The 16,555-nt window shown below is 43.2% G+C and overlaps 1 protein-coding gene across 3 annotated transcripts in view; it reads right to left on the minus strand.

The window, feature by feature from the left end:
- The window catches only part of AAK1 (AP2 associated kinase 1), an 89,776-nt gene that overhangs the window by 46,600 nt on the left and 26,621 nt on the right, over positions 1-16,555 (minus strand). For all 3 annotated transcript variants that reach the window (XM_035568824.2, XM_035568825.2, XM_035568826.2), the window contains exons 3-7: positions 15,158-15,276; positions 13,071-13,179; positions 7,772-7,914; positions 2,023-2,144; positions 522-603 (exon numbers count right to left, since the gene is read on the minus strand). In XM_035568824.2, coding sequence (XP_035424717.1) covers positions 522-603; positions 2,023-2,144; positions 7,772-7,914; positions 13,071-13,179; positions 15,158-15,276 — 575 coding nt within the window. The remainder of the gene's footprint in view (positions 1-521; positions 604-2,022; positions 2,145-7,771; positions 7,915-13,070; positions 13,180-15,157; positions 15,277-16,555) is intronic.

Consider the following 16,555-nt stretch of genomic DNA (forward strand, 5'->3'; position numbering starts at 1 on the left):
ACACCACAGCAAGGCTGCACTAATCATTAGAAACAGCAGTGCAAAAGCTTGGTCTTTGGCCAGGTTTGACAATGCTGAGCTGCATTACACTGTCCAGGAGAAGCATACTGTTATTTCTTGGGGAAGGTCTATTTTCTCCATTTTCTATCTTCTGATGACCAGTGACTTTAATTTCACGTGACTGCCCAACCAAGGCACAAGAAGTCACAAGACCCTGAATTTTCTGTTTTAACTGTTTTATGACACAAAATCAGGTTTGCATTGTTCAACCCTGACATTTCATACATCTCTATATAAAAACCACATGCAAGACAGCATGCAAAGAACCAATCGCGTTTTATCCACAAACCAGGCCGTTTAGCAGTAACTTATCAGAAGTGTCAAGCAGAGGAACTCTTTATTCAGGAACTGTCCAGTCTTTTATGAAAACTAGGTTAGTCCAAGCCAGAAAGTTACTCTGTCATTATGATAAGGAAATCAAGCTGCAGCCTGATTTTATGTTAACTGGGTTTTATACATACCCATATGTCTGCTTTTGTAGTAATAAGTTTGCCACTATACAGGTTGACCATTTCTGGTGCTCTGTAGGATAACGTAGTGTACCTGCAGAAAAAAGATCCATCAGTGAGTTCAAAATTGATAGCAGAAGCATTTCCACTACCCCACATTTTAAAATAGTTCAAAATTCATTCTTTCCCTATTTGTTTTAGGGCAAATACTAAACATAAATGATTTATTTTTTTTAATCAATAACAGCTTCTGCTGCATGCCTCTAACTAGAAAATATTGACCACTGCAAACCACCCTGGGAAACCAAAGCAATAGCCAAGATCCTTTCAATAGCAAGAAATTTACTCACAAAACAGGACAGTCATTTTAAGAACTAAACCAGAAACTTTCAAGTATTCAGAATATTAACAAAGTCAGTAGTCAAATGTCCTCTGCTGGGGCTTTGGCCAACCTACACATATTGTAACTGGATACATGGCTCCTAATAAGTAGACTTCCATACCAGGATTCCTAATTGGAGTCATTATGGACACAGGAAAGGTTATTTTGGAGCCCAAACTGGAACTAGAGTCTGCCACATTTTAGCAAGTTACTAGAGCTATAAAAGATAGAAACAGAGACAGTTTGAGATTCTTACAGACCTACTGGTAGGAAGAAACCTTGTAATTTCTGCAGTAGCACCTTCCATACTATTTGTCTTGATCACAAGAAAGCATTGCTAAGGGCAAAGTTTTTGTAGGCTTGTTAATAAGCATACAAATATGGCATTCCGAAGGGACTGCAAAGCGAGACTAAGAGAGCTCTGAAAACTTCAGTCAAGCACGTCTAGGAAATCCATGCACTTATAATTGAATCCTAACAAAAAGGAAGCATTTGCACACATTTGTAACACACTGCTTTCTAGCCGGAGCATTGCACTAACAGTGCTGTAAAGTACGCAGTAGAGATGCTCTTAAAACTAAAGCAAGAGCAAGGACATGGCATCGGGTCCATCCCTGATCTAGGCCCTATCGGACTATGAGTTGAGTTCCCTTTTTAAAAGCATATCTATGCATACCTCACTGTAACCACTCTATCTGAGCCAAATTAAACACCTCAAGATCCATCCACTTTCTACAGAGAGTTGAGAAATTGGGCCATGTCACTGCGGGGTTTTAACATGAGCAGCCCATGGAGGGCAGGCATTTTGTCATTTGCTATGTTTGCAGCTCAAAGAAACCAAGATAGATGAGGGACAGAGCCAGACTGATTCCACATGTAACCAAGCACATCACTACCTTATCAAGGTGGGCAACTTCCCTGCATTGTTACACTCAGCCTTTCAGGTGTAGAGCAATTACATCAAGCTCAGAGCTTTATTGTTTCACCTTTCCCCAGCCCTTATTTACCTCTAGCAGGTCCCTCTATGCAGCAGCATCCAACCTGCTGCAACAGGCACGAGTAAAATCTAGTCCCAGTACACGGAAAAATTACCCTTCAAATTATGTCCAAGCTGATAAAAAAAACACTTACTTTTTGATCTCCTCCTCTACCGCATTCACCCCTTCTGTTTGAGGGTTCTGGAATTTGTTAGTGGCACTTCCAAAGTCACACAGGACATAGTGGCCACGATCATGCAGCAGGATATTTTCAACCTATAAGCATTGCAGACACATAAAAAACACTCTATTAGACAAAAAACAAAAACAAAAAAAAACCACTTGTTTTCTTTAGATGACCCAGGATTTTTAGTGCCTGAAAACATATCAGACATGTCAGACAAACGCATAACATGACAGCAAAGAAAATATGCATCAAAACTATCACACCTCCTAAAATAGAAGTCAAATCACAGAAGCATAGTTGTAACGCTGCCTTCCATTCTGCCACATTTCCTTTCTCCTTCTCTTTCATTCTCCTTCTGCAAACACATCACCCTGCCTCTTTTAAGACTACTGCGTGCTTCAGGATAAGAACTGCATGTTTCAGTGTCTTCAGTGCCCAACTTCCCTCAGCCAATACAATGCACAGTCTGCAATCTCAATTTGGGACAGCTAATACAAGCTCTCCACAGCTTTATAATGAACTACACCCCTCGCTGTCTAGTGGAGAAGAAAGGATAATAATGGATGACAACACACAATTCCATACAACTCCATTTTTTTCCCTGCAGTTCACTTGTCACTTAGGGATTTATTTATAACAAACTTAACCTTATGCTCACACTTCAGCTGCTTTTTATCGCATTGGATACCCCACAGTCCCTAAACAGTGATTGCATCAACAGAGGTTCCTCCAGGATGCTGAAAATATGACCCCGTTCCTTGAAATATTATTTGCCAGTTTGAATCAAGCACCAGGACACTGAAACAAGTACCTGTGGTAGCTGAAAATCAGTGGAGTCATTGCCTTTCTCCTAAATACTTCCCCTTAATCATGCATTAACAAAAATCTGCCGTGTATCCACCTAAGAAAGCAATCCAAATGTTATGATACTGACACAAGGCATGGAAAACCTGGGTTCAGTTCTTTGCTTTGGCAAATCAACCCTACATTCCAGTTTCTCATCTATACAGTAGCATTAACATCATGTTCTCTCGGGAATATTGAAAAAAAAACTTTAAAAATTGTCTAAGTCAAAGCCAAATGCTGAGATACAACAAGAAAACATACTGATTGTATATTAAAAACAAAAAAATCCACCAACAACAAAAAGCATCACATAAGTAGTCACTAACAAAATCTTTTTGAAATAGACTTCCCCATCAAGGACCATTTTTACAAAAAGGAAAGAAAATGAAGGAGTCAGCCTTTTAAGCATCAGAAAACCCAGCCAAATTAGAGCAGCTGAGGGGAAAAATGCTGGCTCGAAACCAAGGGTTAAACAAAACCCCTTCCCCTCTCTGCCATCCATCTGCTTTGAACAAACCATTGCACACAGATGTTCTCCCTAGCAGATCAACACTGACAGCGTTATTCCCCATTCCCTTCAAACACGCTGCAAACATTTCCAGAAGATTCCTTCCGCTTTATCTGACTGAAAAGTCTGACATGACTTCTCATTGCAAGTTTTATTAAAAAATTAGCACTAGCAAGCAGGCTTGATCAGTAACTAACAGAGAAGAAAACAACAAAACCCAAGAACCACTAAACCAGCAGAGCAGAGTACCTGAATTACTGCTACAGGCTGCCAGGCCAGAGGAGCCTGTCTGTTACAAACAAGACGGAGGTGCCTCTTTCCAGTCAAAGACCCGGAAAGCTGTCCAATTTTCAGCACTTCTGAGTGCTTACAACTCCAGCTGTGGTCTTGAATGTGCCTGACACATACAAAATCAGATTTGGACTCCAAATAAAAATCTACAAGGGAAAGCTATGAGTCGCCTTAAGTTCTGTTAGCTACAAAACGTAATTAGTTTTCGTCATCACTCTCTGAAACAAATGCTAACCTGTGCTAAAACTAAGTGGTAAAAGACACTGCATAGCCCCAGACTGGCAAGGGATAAGACTTTCTTCAACCAGCAAAATCAACTCACTTCATCCTCTCATAAGCACAACTTCTAAGATGGGTATGTCTAAGGGCAGGTAGTGATTTGGGAGGGTTGCATGACTGAGGTGCCCTTGCCCTTTCTGACTGCTTACCAGCACCTACAGGTTTGTCTAAAGATGCTTCAGTTTCTCTTCCTCCCCAGCACTATTCACTACTTACTTCCAAAAGCTTATTTAGTATTTCAGAGCAAAAAGATGAATGCAACATGACATCTGTGAGCACTAACTGACTTTGGCCTGCGCTGCGTTTTTAAACATGGTCAATACAAGGGTGTGCCATCAGAGGACCGAGTAATTTTACAGGTCACACAGAACAGAGCTGTCCAAACAAATTCCAAGCAAAGGTTTGTTGGTGGCATCAGGGCAAGACTTGACATTACAAAGGTGCATAATAAAGAAGGCACAGAGATGAGAGCAGCACAGCATAACTGTCTTATCATACCACAGAGAAGTGCAACACTGACAAGATTCCTGATAAAATGAAAACAGAAGAAACTAAATCCTCAGCATAAGAGTACAACATTCTAGTTATTTCAGAAAGTAGAGAAAGCAAAGGAGAAGGGTGTTTTGATCAACCTCCTCTGGGTTGATTGACATAGGATATTGCTGTATCTCACTGTGTTTCTTTTACAAGAAAAGTCAGCCAGTTATCTACTCCTGGAACCAGACGGTTTCAAACTAGCAGAAGTATCACAGGTAGAAGTGGGAGACCTCTCGCCACAGAAAGCTCAGAGATGTAAAAATTAAGCTGAGCTCTAAGCTGCTGCTTTAAAACAAAGTGAGCTATTGCATATGAGACAGGAAAGACAAGGTTAAATGTGAAACGAGTTATGCAGACAACTGCCACCAGATACGGGGTATTCGTTTAAATCATTATCATTGCCACTAGATAAATTCTTCCACCCCTTCCACCTCACTAAATGCAACTCCCTCCAGGGTCTGACAGTTTTCTCTAGACAGATTCCAACACAGAAGCAAAGACTGCACAGGCAGGGAAATACAACAGACAGTCAAAAGGTTTGGTCATTTGTTCTTTGCTGTTAAAAAGCCCAAAGCAGAGGCACAGGAAGCATTCTTACTCCAGTGAGAGAGGAACAAAAATAAACTTTAGGTAATGCCCTGCAGCATCAATGGCCTACTAGCCCTGAGGCTGAGGAAAATAGCTGCAAGAACAAGCAAAGGTCAGTACATGATGCAAGCCTACTGCCTTGTTTACACAGCCTATACAAGGGTCTAACTACAGTAGAGGCACCTGAGAATCTTCCATATTTTATATTTTTTTCAGGAAAATGCAGCATCAGTGTACACCTGTGTTTGTGGCAATCAAAGCACATGAAACTAACCAGCACATCCTGTACAGGACATCACGTAGCTGTAAGCACACAGGGGCACACTGACACACCTCCTGATAGTTAACAGGTCACGAATGAAAACCTTATACGTGAACACAGGGGCCAGGTACCATCTTTTTCATGACAACAGGTCATTCTGCTTCAGGAAAAGCCTGCTGGGTTAACTCAAAATCAAGGTCACAAAGTAATAGAGCTGAATTTGTCTGAAAGGGCTTAAAGACTATTCATGAATCCCTTCTGCTGGCAGATCCCTCAGGGCAAGAACCTCCACTGTTAAGAGTAAAATCAAAGAGCTGGAAGGCAGAAAAGGTCTGTCTACAAAGTCAACATTTGCCTGTTCTTCAACAGGGTTACATTCACTCCTAAACCACTTACCCAGCAGATGCCTTTCCTTACACTCTGATCATTCACAAACCTTTTATGGCCCTTAATCTCTCTTGGATTTGTGCAGCTCCCCCTTTGTATTCAATTTCAACTCAAAGTCAACACATATCTAAATCATCAATTCCGTGTTAATACTTAGATCCCCAGTTACAACTGGAGCTCCAGAGGTCATCATGACAAGTGGCCAGCAGGTGGAAGGAGGTGATTGTCCCCCTCTGCTCTGCCCTGTGAGGCCTCCCTAGGAGTGCTTCATCCAGGTCTGGGGCCCCCATCACAGGAAGGATGTGGAGCTGTTAGAGCAGGTCCAGAGGAGGACCAAAAAGTTGATCAGAGGGCTGGAGCACCTCTCCTATAAAGAAAGGCTGAGAGAGCTGGGGTTGTTCAGCCTGAAGAGGAGGAAGCTTCAGGGAGACCTCATTGCAGCTTTTCAGTACTTAAAGGGGGCTTATAAAAAAAAAAGAAAAAAGAAAAAGAAGAGCAACATTTTGCTCAGGCAGACAATGATGGAATGAGGGGGAGTGGTTTTAAACTGAAAGAGGGGAGACCTAGATTAGAGGTTAAGAGGAATTTCTTCACTCAGACGGTGGCGAGGCACTAGAACAGGTTGTCCCAAGAAACTGTGGATGCCCCAATCCCTGGAGGTATTCAAGACCAGGTTAGACAAGGCCCTGGGCAACCTAATCTAATGGGTTGCATCGTTGCCCATGGCAGTGGGGTTGGAACTAGGTGATCTTTAAGGTCCCTTCCAACCCAAGCCATTCTATGAAAACATGTCTTAAAACAGAGAAAAGCCAGGTCTCTAACCTCAGGCACAAATTATCAACCAAGAGAACCAGAACTTGAGAGTTCATTTCAATATAGAGAGTAATACTAAAGATTAACTTACTAATCCATTACAGATGTGAATGAAATCATTCACTTACCACACAATGAGTTTGGTTTTTTTTTTTACAAAAAAAAAGAAGGAAGGATTTGAAGCTAAAAACATAATAGCAGGGGTTAATGTCAACTGAAGAGGTTCTTGCTCCTAAGCCTTATTCTCTCACTCCAACTTTCCTTGCCTGTTCAAACTCCTGGGAGATGTCCATAGGCTTAAATTCAGTCCTCAAATCCATAGGACTCCACCCATTTCACAGCACTCTAGAAAAACAGATGTCAGACTTGTTTCATACATTCAAACTAACTGAGCAGTGGGGTCATGATCATTTGAAACACACTAAAGCGTACCAGACCCTGAGGATTTTTTTCCCCTGCGCTGCCTGGTTGTTCTTAGCACACGAGTTGTCTTTTGCTCCTATAAAACAATAGCCAGCAGCATGAAACAAGCATCTGTTGAGGGTTCTGAAAGCAGACTGACCCACAAAGCACATCTGAATTTCAAATGTACAGCCAAGAAGAAGGCTTGTGTGAATATATTATTCATGCATTTTTATGATCTAGTTGAGAAGAAAAGGGAACGTCTTTTTGTGTTTGTTTGATTATAGGTGTGGGATTTTTCAAAAGCTCTCCCTGCTGGCCTTGCTCTGCTCCCATCTGAGCGCACAGAGCCTTAGAATTCACTTGCACAGTCAACAGCTAGAGACCAGTTTCAAAAGCTTCTAACAACTCCTGACCCAAGGCCAACACCTCTGGGGTGATCCTTTTAATGTGGGTCCAGGAAACGGACCTACTGCGCACTTTCTGTGAACTACCTTATAATATCAACAGTGTTTCAGGTGGTAGAAAGTCACCGTGAATAATTCATCAGATACATTCTGGCACATCTGTGCAAAACAGAATTATTCAAACATTTGTGTTTATAAAGTAGATCTATAGATGGCAAACATACAGTAAGCTGCAATGAGAGACATTTTTTCCCTCCAAATCTTCCGAGAGAGAGGCATTTGTACCCAACTTTCCCTTGTTACTAAGGACAGAAACACAGGACCAGCTTTCAAAGCCCGTCTGCCATGGTGTAAGCATGCACGCGCTCTCCTGTATTACTGGAGTCCACAACTCACCTTCAGATCCCTGTGGATTATTGGTGTTTTACACTGATGCAGCCTCGCTACGGCTTCACAAGTGTCACAAAAGATCTGCAGGACCTCATTCTCAGTGAAACCTGTCTGCAGGCGTTGGTTCATGAGGTTCACCACCTGCCCTCCTGAGGAGAAAAACGCCAAGAATGAGAGCAAGTGTGCCAAATCGGATCCAGTCTTGTCCAAGCCCCAGACCTACCAGACCTACTTTGTCTTAGACTGCTCCCTAAACTGCGGCTGCACAGTCAGCACACAAGATTCATGAGTTCAAATTCAAAGTTTGTAACAAGCTTCTCCCCCACCCCCCACCGAGGTTTTTGGGAACCTGCTTCGTCATCTTGTTTAATTTTCTTCCCTCTTCGCCTAAATCCAAGGGGATTTTTCATATCTGCCGGCAGACGTTGCATCTTATCTTGTCTTTGGACTACGCTACAGCAGCAGCAAGTTACCTTCTAAGGCCCTCATCACCTCGCTGTGTTAACACTGAAATATAATTCTGACTAAGCAGTGTTTTTTCTTTCGTCCTCAAAAGTAAAAGTTTTTGTCAGACTAGATGAATAGAATGCTGAATGTGGGGCACCCACAGTCCACAAAACAGTCTGCAAGAGGGAGGAAAAAGACTCCATAAAACATACATTACTAAATGGTTTGGCCAAAATCATAGACTGGCAAAATCTGTCTGTACAAGTGAAACCTTCCACATTTGTTACTCTTTGAATGAGTCCTGGATTTGCCTCAACTTCGAGATTCTCTTGCTGTCAAGGACTTTTCAAAAAAAAAATAAAAATCCACAGAGAAGTTCTTCCCCCTCTAAACATCTTCGACACGCAGAGGGGAAAAAAACAATGCATTTTTGAACCGTTGTCAAAGGGAACTGTATCATTTAACATAAGTGTTGGAAAACTTCATAACCAAGGTACAAAAGCTCTAAAGAAAAGTTGAGCCCAACAAGTAAGTAGTTCAGCTGTGAATACTTTGCGCTCAAAATGAGTGCAGTTCTGCACATAAAGATGCATTAACTTGGTTTAAGCAGCTGTTTATCACAAACTGAGGGTAATGAGGGGAAATTCAATGTATCACAGAATCACAGAATGCTAGGGATCCTAGGGATCGGAAGGGACCGTGAAAGACCATCTAGTCCAATCCCCCTGCCAGAGCAGGAACACCCAGATCAGGCCACATAGGAACACGTCCAGGCGGGCTTTGAATGTCTCCAGAGAAGGAGACTCCACAGCCCCCTGGGCAGCCTGTTCCAGAGTTCTGTCACCCTCACCGTAAAAAAGCTTTGTCTCATATGTAAGTGGAATCTCCTATGTTCCAGCTTGCACCCATTGCCCCTTGTCCTATGACTGGATGTCAGCCAGCAGAGCCTGGCTCCATCCTCCTGACACTCGCCCTTTACAGATTTATAAACATGAATAAGGTCACCCCTCAGTCTCCTCTTCTCCAAGCTAAAGAGACCCAGCTCCCTCAGCCTTTCCTCATAAGGGAGATGCTCCACTCCCTTAATCATCCTCGTGGCTCTGTGCTGGGCTCTCTGAAGCAGTTCCCTGTCCTTCTTGATCTGAGGGGCCCAGAACTGGATGCAGTATTCTAGATGTGGTCTCACCAGGGCAGAGTAGAGGGGGAGGAGAACATCTCTTGACCTACTAATCACACCCCTTCTGATACACCCCAGGATGCCATCGGCCTTTTTGGGCACAAAGGCACAGTGCTGGCTCACAGTCATCCGACTGTCCACCAGGAACCCCAGGTGCCTCTCCCCTTCACTGCTTTTCAGCAGGGCAGTCCCCAACTTCTCCTGGTGTCTGGGGTTGTTCTTGCCCAGATGCAGGACTCTACACTTGACCTCCTTATATTTCATTAAATTTCTCCCCACCCAATTCTCCAACCTGTTGAGGTCCCACTGGATGGCAGCACAGCCTTCTGGCATGTCAGCCACTCCTCCCAGTTTAGTGTCATCAGCAAACCTGCTGATGGTGCACTCTGTTTCTTCATCCAAGTCGTTGATGAATATATTGAACAACACTGGTGTTAGTACTGACCCTTGAGGGTCCACTAGCTACAGGCCTCCAGCTCGACTCCATCCCATTGACCACAACCCTCTGGCTTCTTTCCTTCAGGCAGTTCACAGTCCACCTCACTACCTGATTGTCCAGACCCCACTTCCTCAGTTTAGCTGCGAGGATGCTGTGGGACACGGTGTCAAAGGCTTTACTGAAATCAAGATAGACACATCCACTGCTTTACCATCATCTATCCATCTGGTTATGTCTTCATAAAAAGCTATCACGTTGGTTAAGCATGACTTCCCCTTGGTGAAGCCATATTGACTGCCCCTAATGACCCTCTTATCCTCAATATGACTAGAGACAGAGCCAAGGACAAGTAGTTCCATCACCTTACCAGGCATGGAGGTGAGGCTGACCGGTCTACAGTTACCCGGGTTCTCCTTCTTGCCCTTTTTGAAGACTGGAGTGACATTTGCTTTCCTCCAGTCCTCAGGCACCTCTCCTGATTCCCACGACTTACCAAAGATGATGGAGAGTGGCCTAGCAATGACTTCTGCCAGCTCCCTCAGCACCCACTGGCGCATCCCATCAGGACCCATAGACTTACGGATGTACAAATTGCTTAATTGGTCCTTAACCCAGTCCTCATCAACTGAGGCAAATTCCTCCTTTATCCTGACTTCCTCTGGGGCCACAGGGATACGGGGCTCCTCAGGACAGCCTCCGGCATTATAGACAGAGACAAAGAAAGCATTCAGTAACTCTGCCTTCTCTTTATTTTCTGTCACCAGGGCACCCACCTCATTCATCAGTGGGCCTACATTGCCTCTAGTGTTAGTTTTATCTGCAATGTATTTGAAGAAGCCCTTTCTGTTGTCCTTGAGCCCTCTTGCAAGGTTTAATTCTGAGGAGGTGTGGTGGTTTTACTTGGGTGGGCCGCCAAGCTCCACCACAGCTGTTCTCTCACTCCCTTTCCTCAAAGGGAAAGGGGGAGAAAATATGATGCAAAGGGCTCAAGGGTTGATATATGGACAGGGAGAACACTGATCAATTATCATGATGGGCAAAACAGACTCAGAGTAGGGAGATGGTAAGATTTACTGCCTATTTACTACTAACAAGCTAGAAAAATGAGAAACAAAGGAAAGAAACCGAAAACACCTTCCCCCCACCCACACTCTTCCACCCCCTTTCACCAAGTGGAACATGGGAATGGGGGAGTGGGGGTTGCGGTCAGTCTATAGCACTTTGCTGTTCCTTCTCGGTCACTCTCTTCCCCTGCTCCAAACTGGGGTCCCTCCCACAGGATACAGTCCTTCCCGAACTGATCCTGTGTGGGCTTCCCACAGGCAGCAGCTCTTCAAGAACTGATCCAAAGAGGGGTCCATGCCACGGAGTCCATCCATCAGGAGCACACTGCTCCAACCTGGGTCCCCCACGGGCAGCAGCTCCTGCCAGGTCCCCTGCTCCTGCGTGGGCTGCTCTGATCTTGAGCTTGGAAGAAGCAGTCCTTGAATGCTAACCAACCATCTTGGGCCCCTTTACCTTCAAGTACCCTGTCCCATGGGATTTCCTCTAGCAATTGCTTGAAAAGGTCAAAGTCAGCCCTACTGAAGTGCAGGGTTGCGATTCTACTCGGTATTATGTTCCTGCCACATGAGATCCTGAACTCCACCATCTCATGGTCGCTGCAACCGAGGCTGCCCTCAACCTTCACCGCTTCAGCCAGCCCCTCCTTGTTAGTGAGGACAAGATCCAGCAGTGCTCCTCTCCTAGTTGGCACGTCCACCATTTGCATCAGGAAGTTATCATCAATACACTGAAGGAACCTCCTGGACTGCAGATGGCTGGCTGAGTAGGCTTTCCAGCAAGTGTCAGGGTAGTTGAAATCCCCCATGATAACCAGGGCCTGTGATTGCGAGGCTGCTATCAGCTGCCTGTAGAAGGCCTCGTCAACTTCCTCATCCTGATCTGGTGAAATTGAATTGAATTGAAATGTATAATTTCAGTTCCCATTCTTCATCCTCAGTGTTGGCGACAGAGAGAGGCATGCGTCAAGGATGGTACCTGCAAGCTTGCAGCTCTTCTCCTTTCAAATGGACAGAAAGGCCTTAGAAAGACAGAGCTTACTTCATAAGCCCAAAATCTGGCATAGAGTGGAGAAGCTAATAAAGCTGGCAGGAGAAGATTCTGAATTGTCATGGTTTATACTTCCCTCCAGTGGGCTCTGCAACACAGAGCTGGGTATGAATTTACTGGCCTTGCCAGGACCCTTTCTTGCAACATTTCCTGTGCTGTTTAGGACTAAACTTCTAAAGGAATCATAACAGAAGTTCTTTGTAAAAACTACACATAGCATTCCTTTTGCAAGCAAATAAACCTAACACAAGCCAGTCAAGATTCCTGCACCAAAACGAACCAAAGATGGTGTGGCAGGACAGAAATATGTACAGTACATGTTTAAAGGTATTTCAGAACCAAGATGTTCTTGCTATGATGCACCTGGCTTCAGTTAAAAATCTGAACAGTCTTGAGAATACATATTTCCATGAGTTGCCACCATCGAAAACAGTCAGACTCCTGAAGTCGCCTGGCCAAAATATACTTTTTGCTTAACACTCTATTCCTGCAAGAGGCATTTGAGCACAGCATATGCGTCATTTTCCAAACACCAAGTTCTAGCCATAATAGATCAAAGCTTTGGGACAGCTGAAAAAAAAGTGGAAGAGTCTGTCTGGCTAGAGACAGACGAGCACAAAGGTCAGAGGTAAAAGTAATGCTTTTTGGCTTCACATTACCCATTTCAAGCTTCTTCAAGAACAATCCTAAGTCAAACTGAAACAGAAAAAGCTTGCAGTATGACATACTGTGAAGAACAATTTCATTCCACAGCCTAGCCGCTATAGAAGAGCAACTTTTTGTGTGGCCAGCCTACAGAAAACAGCAATATATACTTACAGGTTCCTTTCACAACAGAAAGGATCTAGAGCCATCCTGGGCAGCGGCAAAGGTGGTAACAGTCCTGTCAGAGCCTCACATATCATCCACTTCTCTACATTTAGTTTAGCTTTGCATTGTTCAAAACAGTTCTTTGGTATTCAAGGATGGACCAGGCCTAGGAATAAGGTTGCTCCATCCTTCCATTTAAAAAAGAAACAAAAAAGACAACCAAAACCAACAAACAAAAACCCACTTGACTTGTGCAAGTTCCCTGTAAGCACTGGAAAGGGCATATCTACCGACGAGAAACACTGTGAGCCCACACTCACCTCGGCAGAAGTCCATTAGTATCAGCACTTCCCACACATCGCCACTGCTTACTGAGTTTATACTGGAATCAATGTATCCAACAATGTTCTTATGGCCAGATAGATCCCGCTGCAAGGTAAATATATTCAAAGCATAAGACAGCCATATAGAATGAGTAGCACTTTAATCTACAATACACAGCTTTCCTAGTTCTTTCCCTGCCTAAGCACAAGCTTTTGCCACTTTGGATTAATCATTGCATACAACTCGATCAAATCGAAGGTCTGTCTCTACCTGTTTTGCTTCCAGAAGGAGCTGAGACAAACTACAGAGAACCAACTAACCTACTGAACTAACTCATTCAGGGGTCAGTGAGTCCAGATTTTTGGATGTTCCCTTGGATGGCCAAGGCCGAGCTCACTGCAGCTGCTCCTCCTTTATGTAGGGGGGAGAACAAGGCAGCTGTTTTGCAGTGGCTGTCCACAATGCACGTTCTGCTTACTTTTCTCCTCTCCTTCCTCTCTCTTCCACTAACAAACAGTATCTCAAATCTTTGCATGCTTAAAACCACTCAGGAAATAAAAAAAAAAAAGTTGTTAGCTTGGTTTTAGAAGTACCTTATTTTACATGCCTTGATGGATTAAAGCACAAGTTCTCATACCGATGCCTTATCTGTAACATGCTGAACCTGCAGGGAAGTCGTTTTTGTGACTGCCAGAGTTACACACATTTCCAGGTGTGACAGCCACTCCCATGCTGTGCTCAGCTTTACCAGTAAAAGAAATCTAGATTTTGCTGGTAACATTTTGCTCTCTTCAGTAATTCTGCAGTGCTGCAGAAAGCTAAGTTTAAAATGCTTCTTTATTGCACAAAAGCTAGGAAATAAGATTTCCTTTTACTGATGTACTTGTTTTTCACAAAGATTAGTGCTTATGATAAGATTCAATATGAGAGTGAGCACGTCAGAAGGACACTTCTTGCATTCGCTTCCCAGGTTAGCCACACATTTCAGAGACACCAAAAAGACAGAGACAATGGAAAGCACTGGCAATTAAAATCCAAGTAAACAAGCTTTGTGAGCACAGTTTAAACCTTTGATGTAAGATCTAATCTCAACCTTTCCCATGTAGCATTAGCTATGGTGATGACAAAGTATGCCCCAAAACCTCACTGCACTATCTCACAAAATCCAGAAGTTAACTTTGAAGGTATTAACCTAATTAAAAGCTACTTTAAAAAACACTCTGAATTGCTACAGGTAAAAGCTTCTGATAAGAAGATAGTCTATCCCAAACAAATACTTCGCATTATGAATTAGCAGAACGCATATTTTCTGTTTTCTTCCCCACTTCAGTTACTCAAAATGTTCATTGATACCTTGCAAATACAATTTCAAAAGTGGCACTTCCCACATTCACTAGGATCCAAGCAAGACTAACCAAATCCATTGAGATCATCTCAACTTTTTATTTGTTCAGAGATTAATAATTGTTTAAAACAATTACTAAAATAGCTATCCTATTACCTAATGCCTTGCATCCAATAATCTACAGAAACAAGCCAAGGCAGTAACTACCCCACACATACTGGTTTCAACCCACCAGCCTCACCAATACTGATATAGCCCTCATCCTAAACCAAAAGATTAGAAGCTGTTGTGACAAATTCATCTTGGCATGGAAGTCTTCCATTCACGTACTGATCTGAGTTCAGAAACTGCTGTATCAGAATTATTAGCTTTCGAGATGAAATCTCGAAGAGAAACACCCCCAACCACACACACCTCTTCAGCTCTTCCCTTTCCCATCAAGTCTGGCATTGACATAGAAGATTTTTCGTCCCCTCCTTTTCCCGAGATTCCCTCTGCCTTTTCAGCTGCTGTGTTTTTACTGGCCACTAAAGCAATTTAGGTTTTAAACAATTCAATCCAAGATTTTTCACATAGCTGTGCAACTCTAAGAGCTAGGTGTTTCTAGAAGAATGACAATTTTACTAAGAATACCCACGGTTTGTGATGCAACACTACACAGCTCGAAGGCAGAAGGTGACCGGGCTCTCATGATGTTCCACTCCTAGTCAGGGTCCCCACTACAAAGCGTTGACTTACCATGATTTGGATTTCTCTTTTGCAGACTTGCAAGTCGTACTCGTTATTGACGTACATACGCTTCAGGGCACATTTCATCCCATTGTTAGTCCTCACAAGAAACACTATTGCAAATCCACCTGCAGAAAACACAAAGTTATCCCATTCAGTACAAAAGAAACTTCTCAGTTCTTGCTTCCAACCCTTGTCCCTGCCTCCACCTGCCTTCTGAGTACAGGCAGAAGAGGCAGGGCACTCGGCAGCTACTAACAGCACCATGGTGGGAGCACCCCTTACATCTCCTTAGCTCCAGAGACTCCAGCTCTGCCTAGACATTTAACATCTCAGTTATAACAAGCAATTACACTGGTTCTTGTCCTGTCAGACAGTCCTTCATTGCTCCATCAATTTCCATTACGATGCAGAAAGATGAAGTATAAACAGCAACACCACCTTGGACAGAAATCAGAGCTACAGAGCATCTACTGAATTACTAAAGGCCTGAATTTAAAAGGCTTCTCAACTTTTGAAGCATCTAAGTTGCACAAACCAGCTTTGTAATGTAAGAAACAGAAGAAATCCATCTCCCACACATGGTTTGATGTGAGTGCTTTTAAAAGAAGGACGGGACAAGAAAAAAATAATTCATTTTGTGGTCCACCAAGAAATCACCAAGAGTGGTGATTCTATAAAAACTCAGTCACGTCCCAAAGAGCTCCCATTTACAGGGTTTGAGCCTTTAAGTGATTGTTACCATATCCCATTCTTTAAAAGCTGCCAGAAACCACCTGAGCAACAATACATACATGATTATATTTGACATGTTTGTACATAATTATTACTAGTGGTTATTTGGCACTCAGATAAGCTCCATCCTATCATATAAAATTCAACAAGCAAAACAAACCCCATTTCTGTAAGACTTAGTGTTAAAATTTATTGCATTTGACAACACCAGTCTTGCAACAACTGGTGCTTACAAGCTGTTCACAAATCAAACACAGCCAAAAGGCCCATTGAAGCTTTTACAAGAATTGGAATTTGTTTTTACTAAGAAAAGATTGAAAAGGAACGAATGAACAGACAACACTGCTACGTTCAAAGTACAGCCCTCCTCACTGACCAACAAATGGGTTGGACGCTCCAAAGCCCATCTTCCAAAATAAGCATAGAAGAGTTGTGTGCAGATAATGTACGTCCACGCCAGGATCGCTAAGCAGCGATCTCTTAGCAAAGCACTTCATTTTGCATATCATAATTTGTCATGGGAACCAGACCCGCTGGGTTTTCCAGGGAAGCCCCACTGACTTTTTGGAGCAGAGGTAATGCAGAGCTGCCCCAGAGAAACTGCAAAAAGATGTCACTGGTGTGTGGGGAGAGGAAAGCGGGAAGATCTCAATTCAGGTTCTTAAAGAACTG

Source organism: Cygnus atratus, chromosome 27 (genome assembly GCF_013377495.2).
Source record: "Cygnus atratus isolate AKBS03 ecotype Queensland, Australia chromosome 27, CAtr_DNAZoo_HiC_assembly, whole genome shotgun sequence".
NCBI lineage: Eukaryota > Metazoa > Chordata > Aves > Anseriformes > Anatidae > Cygnus > Cygnus atratus.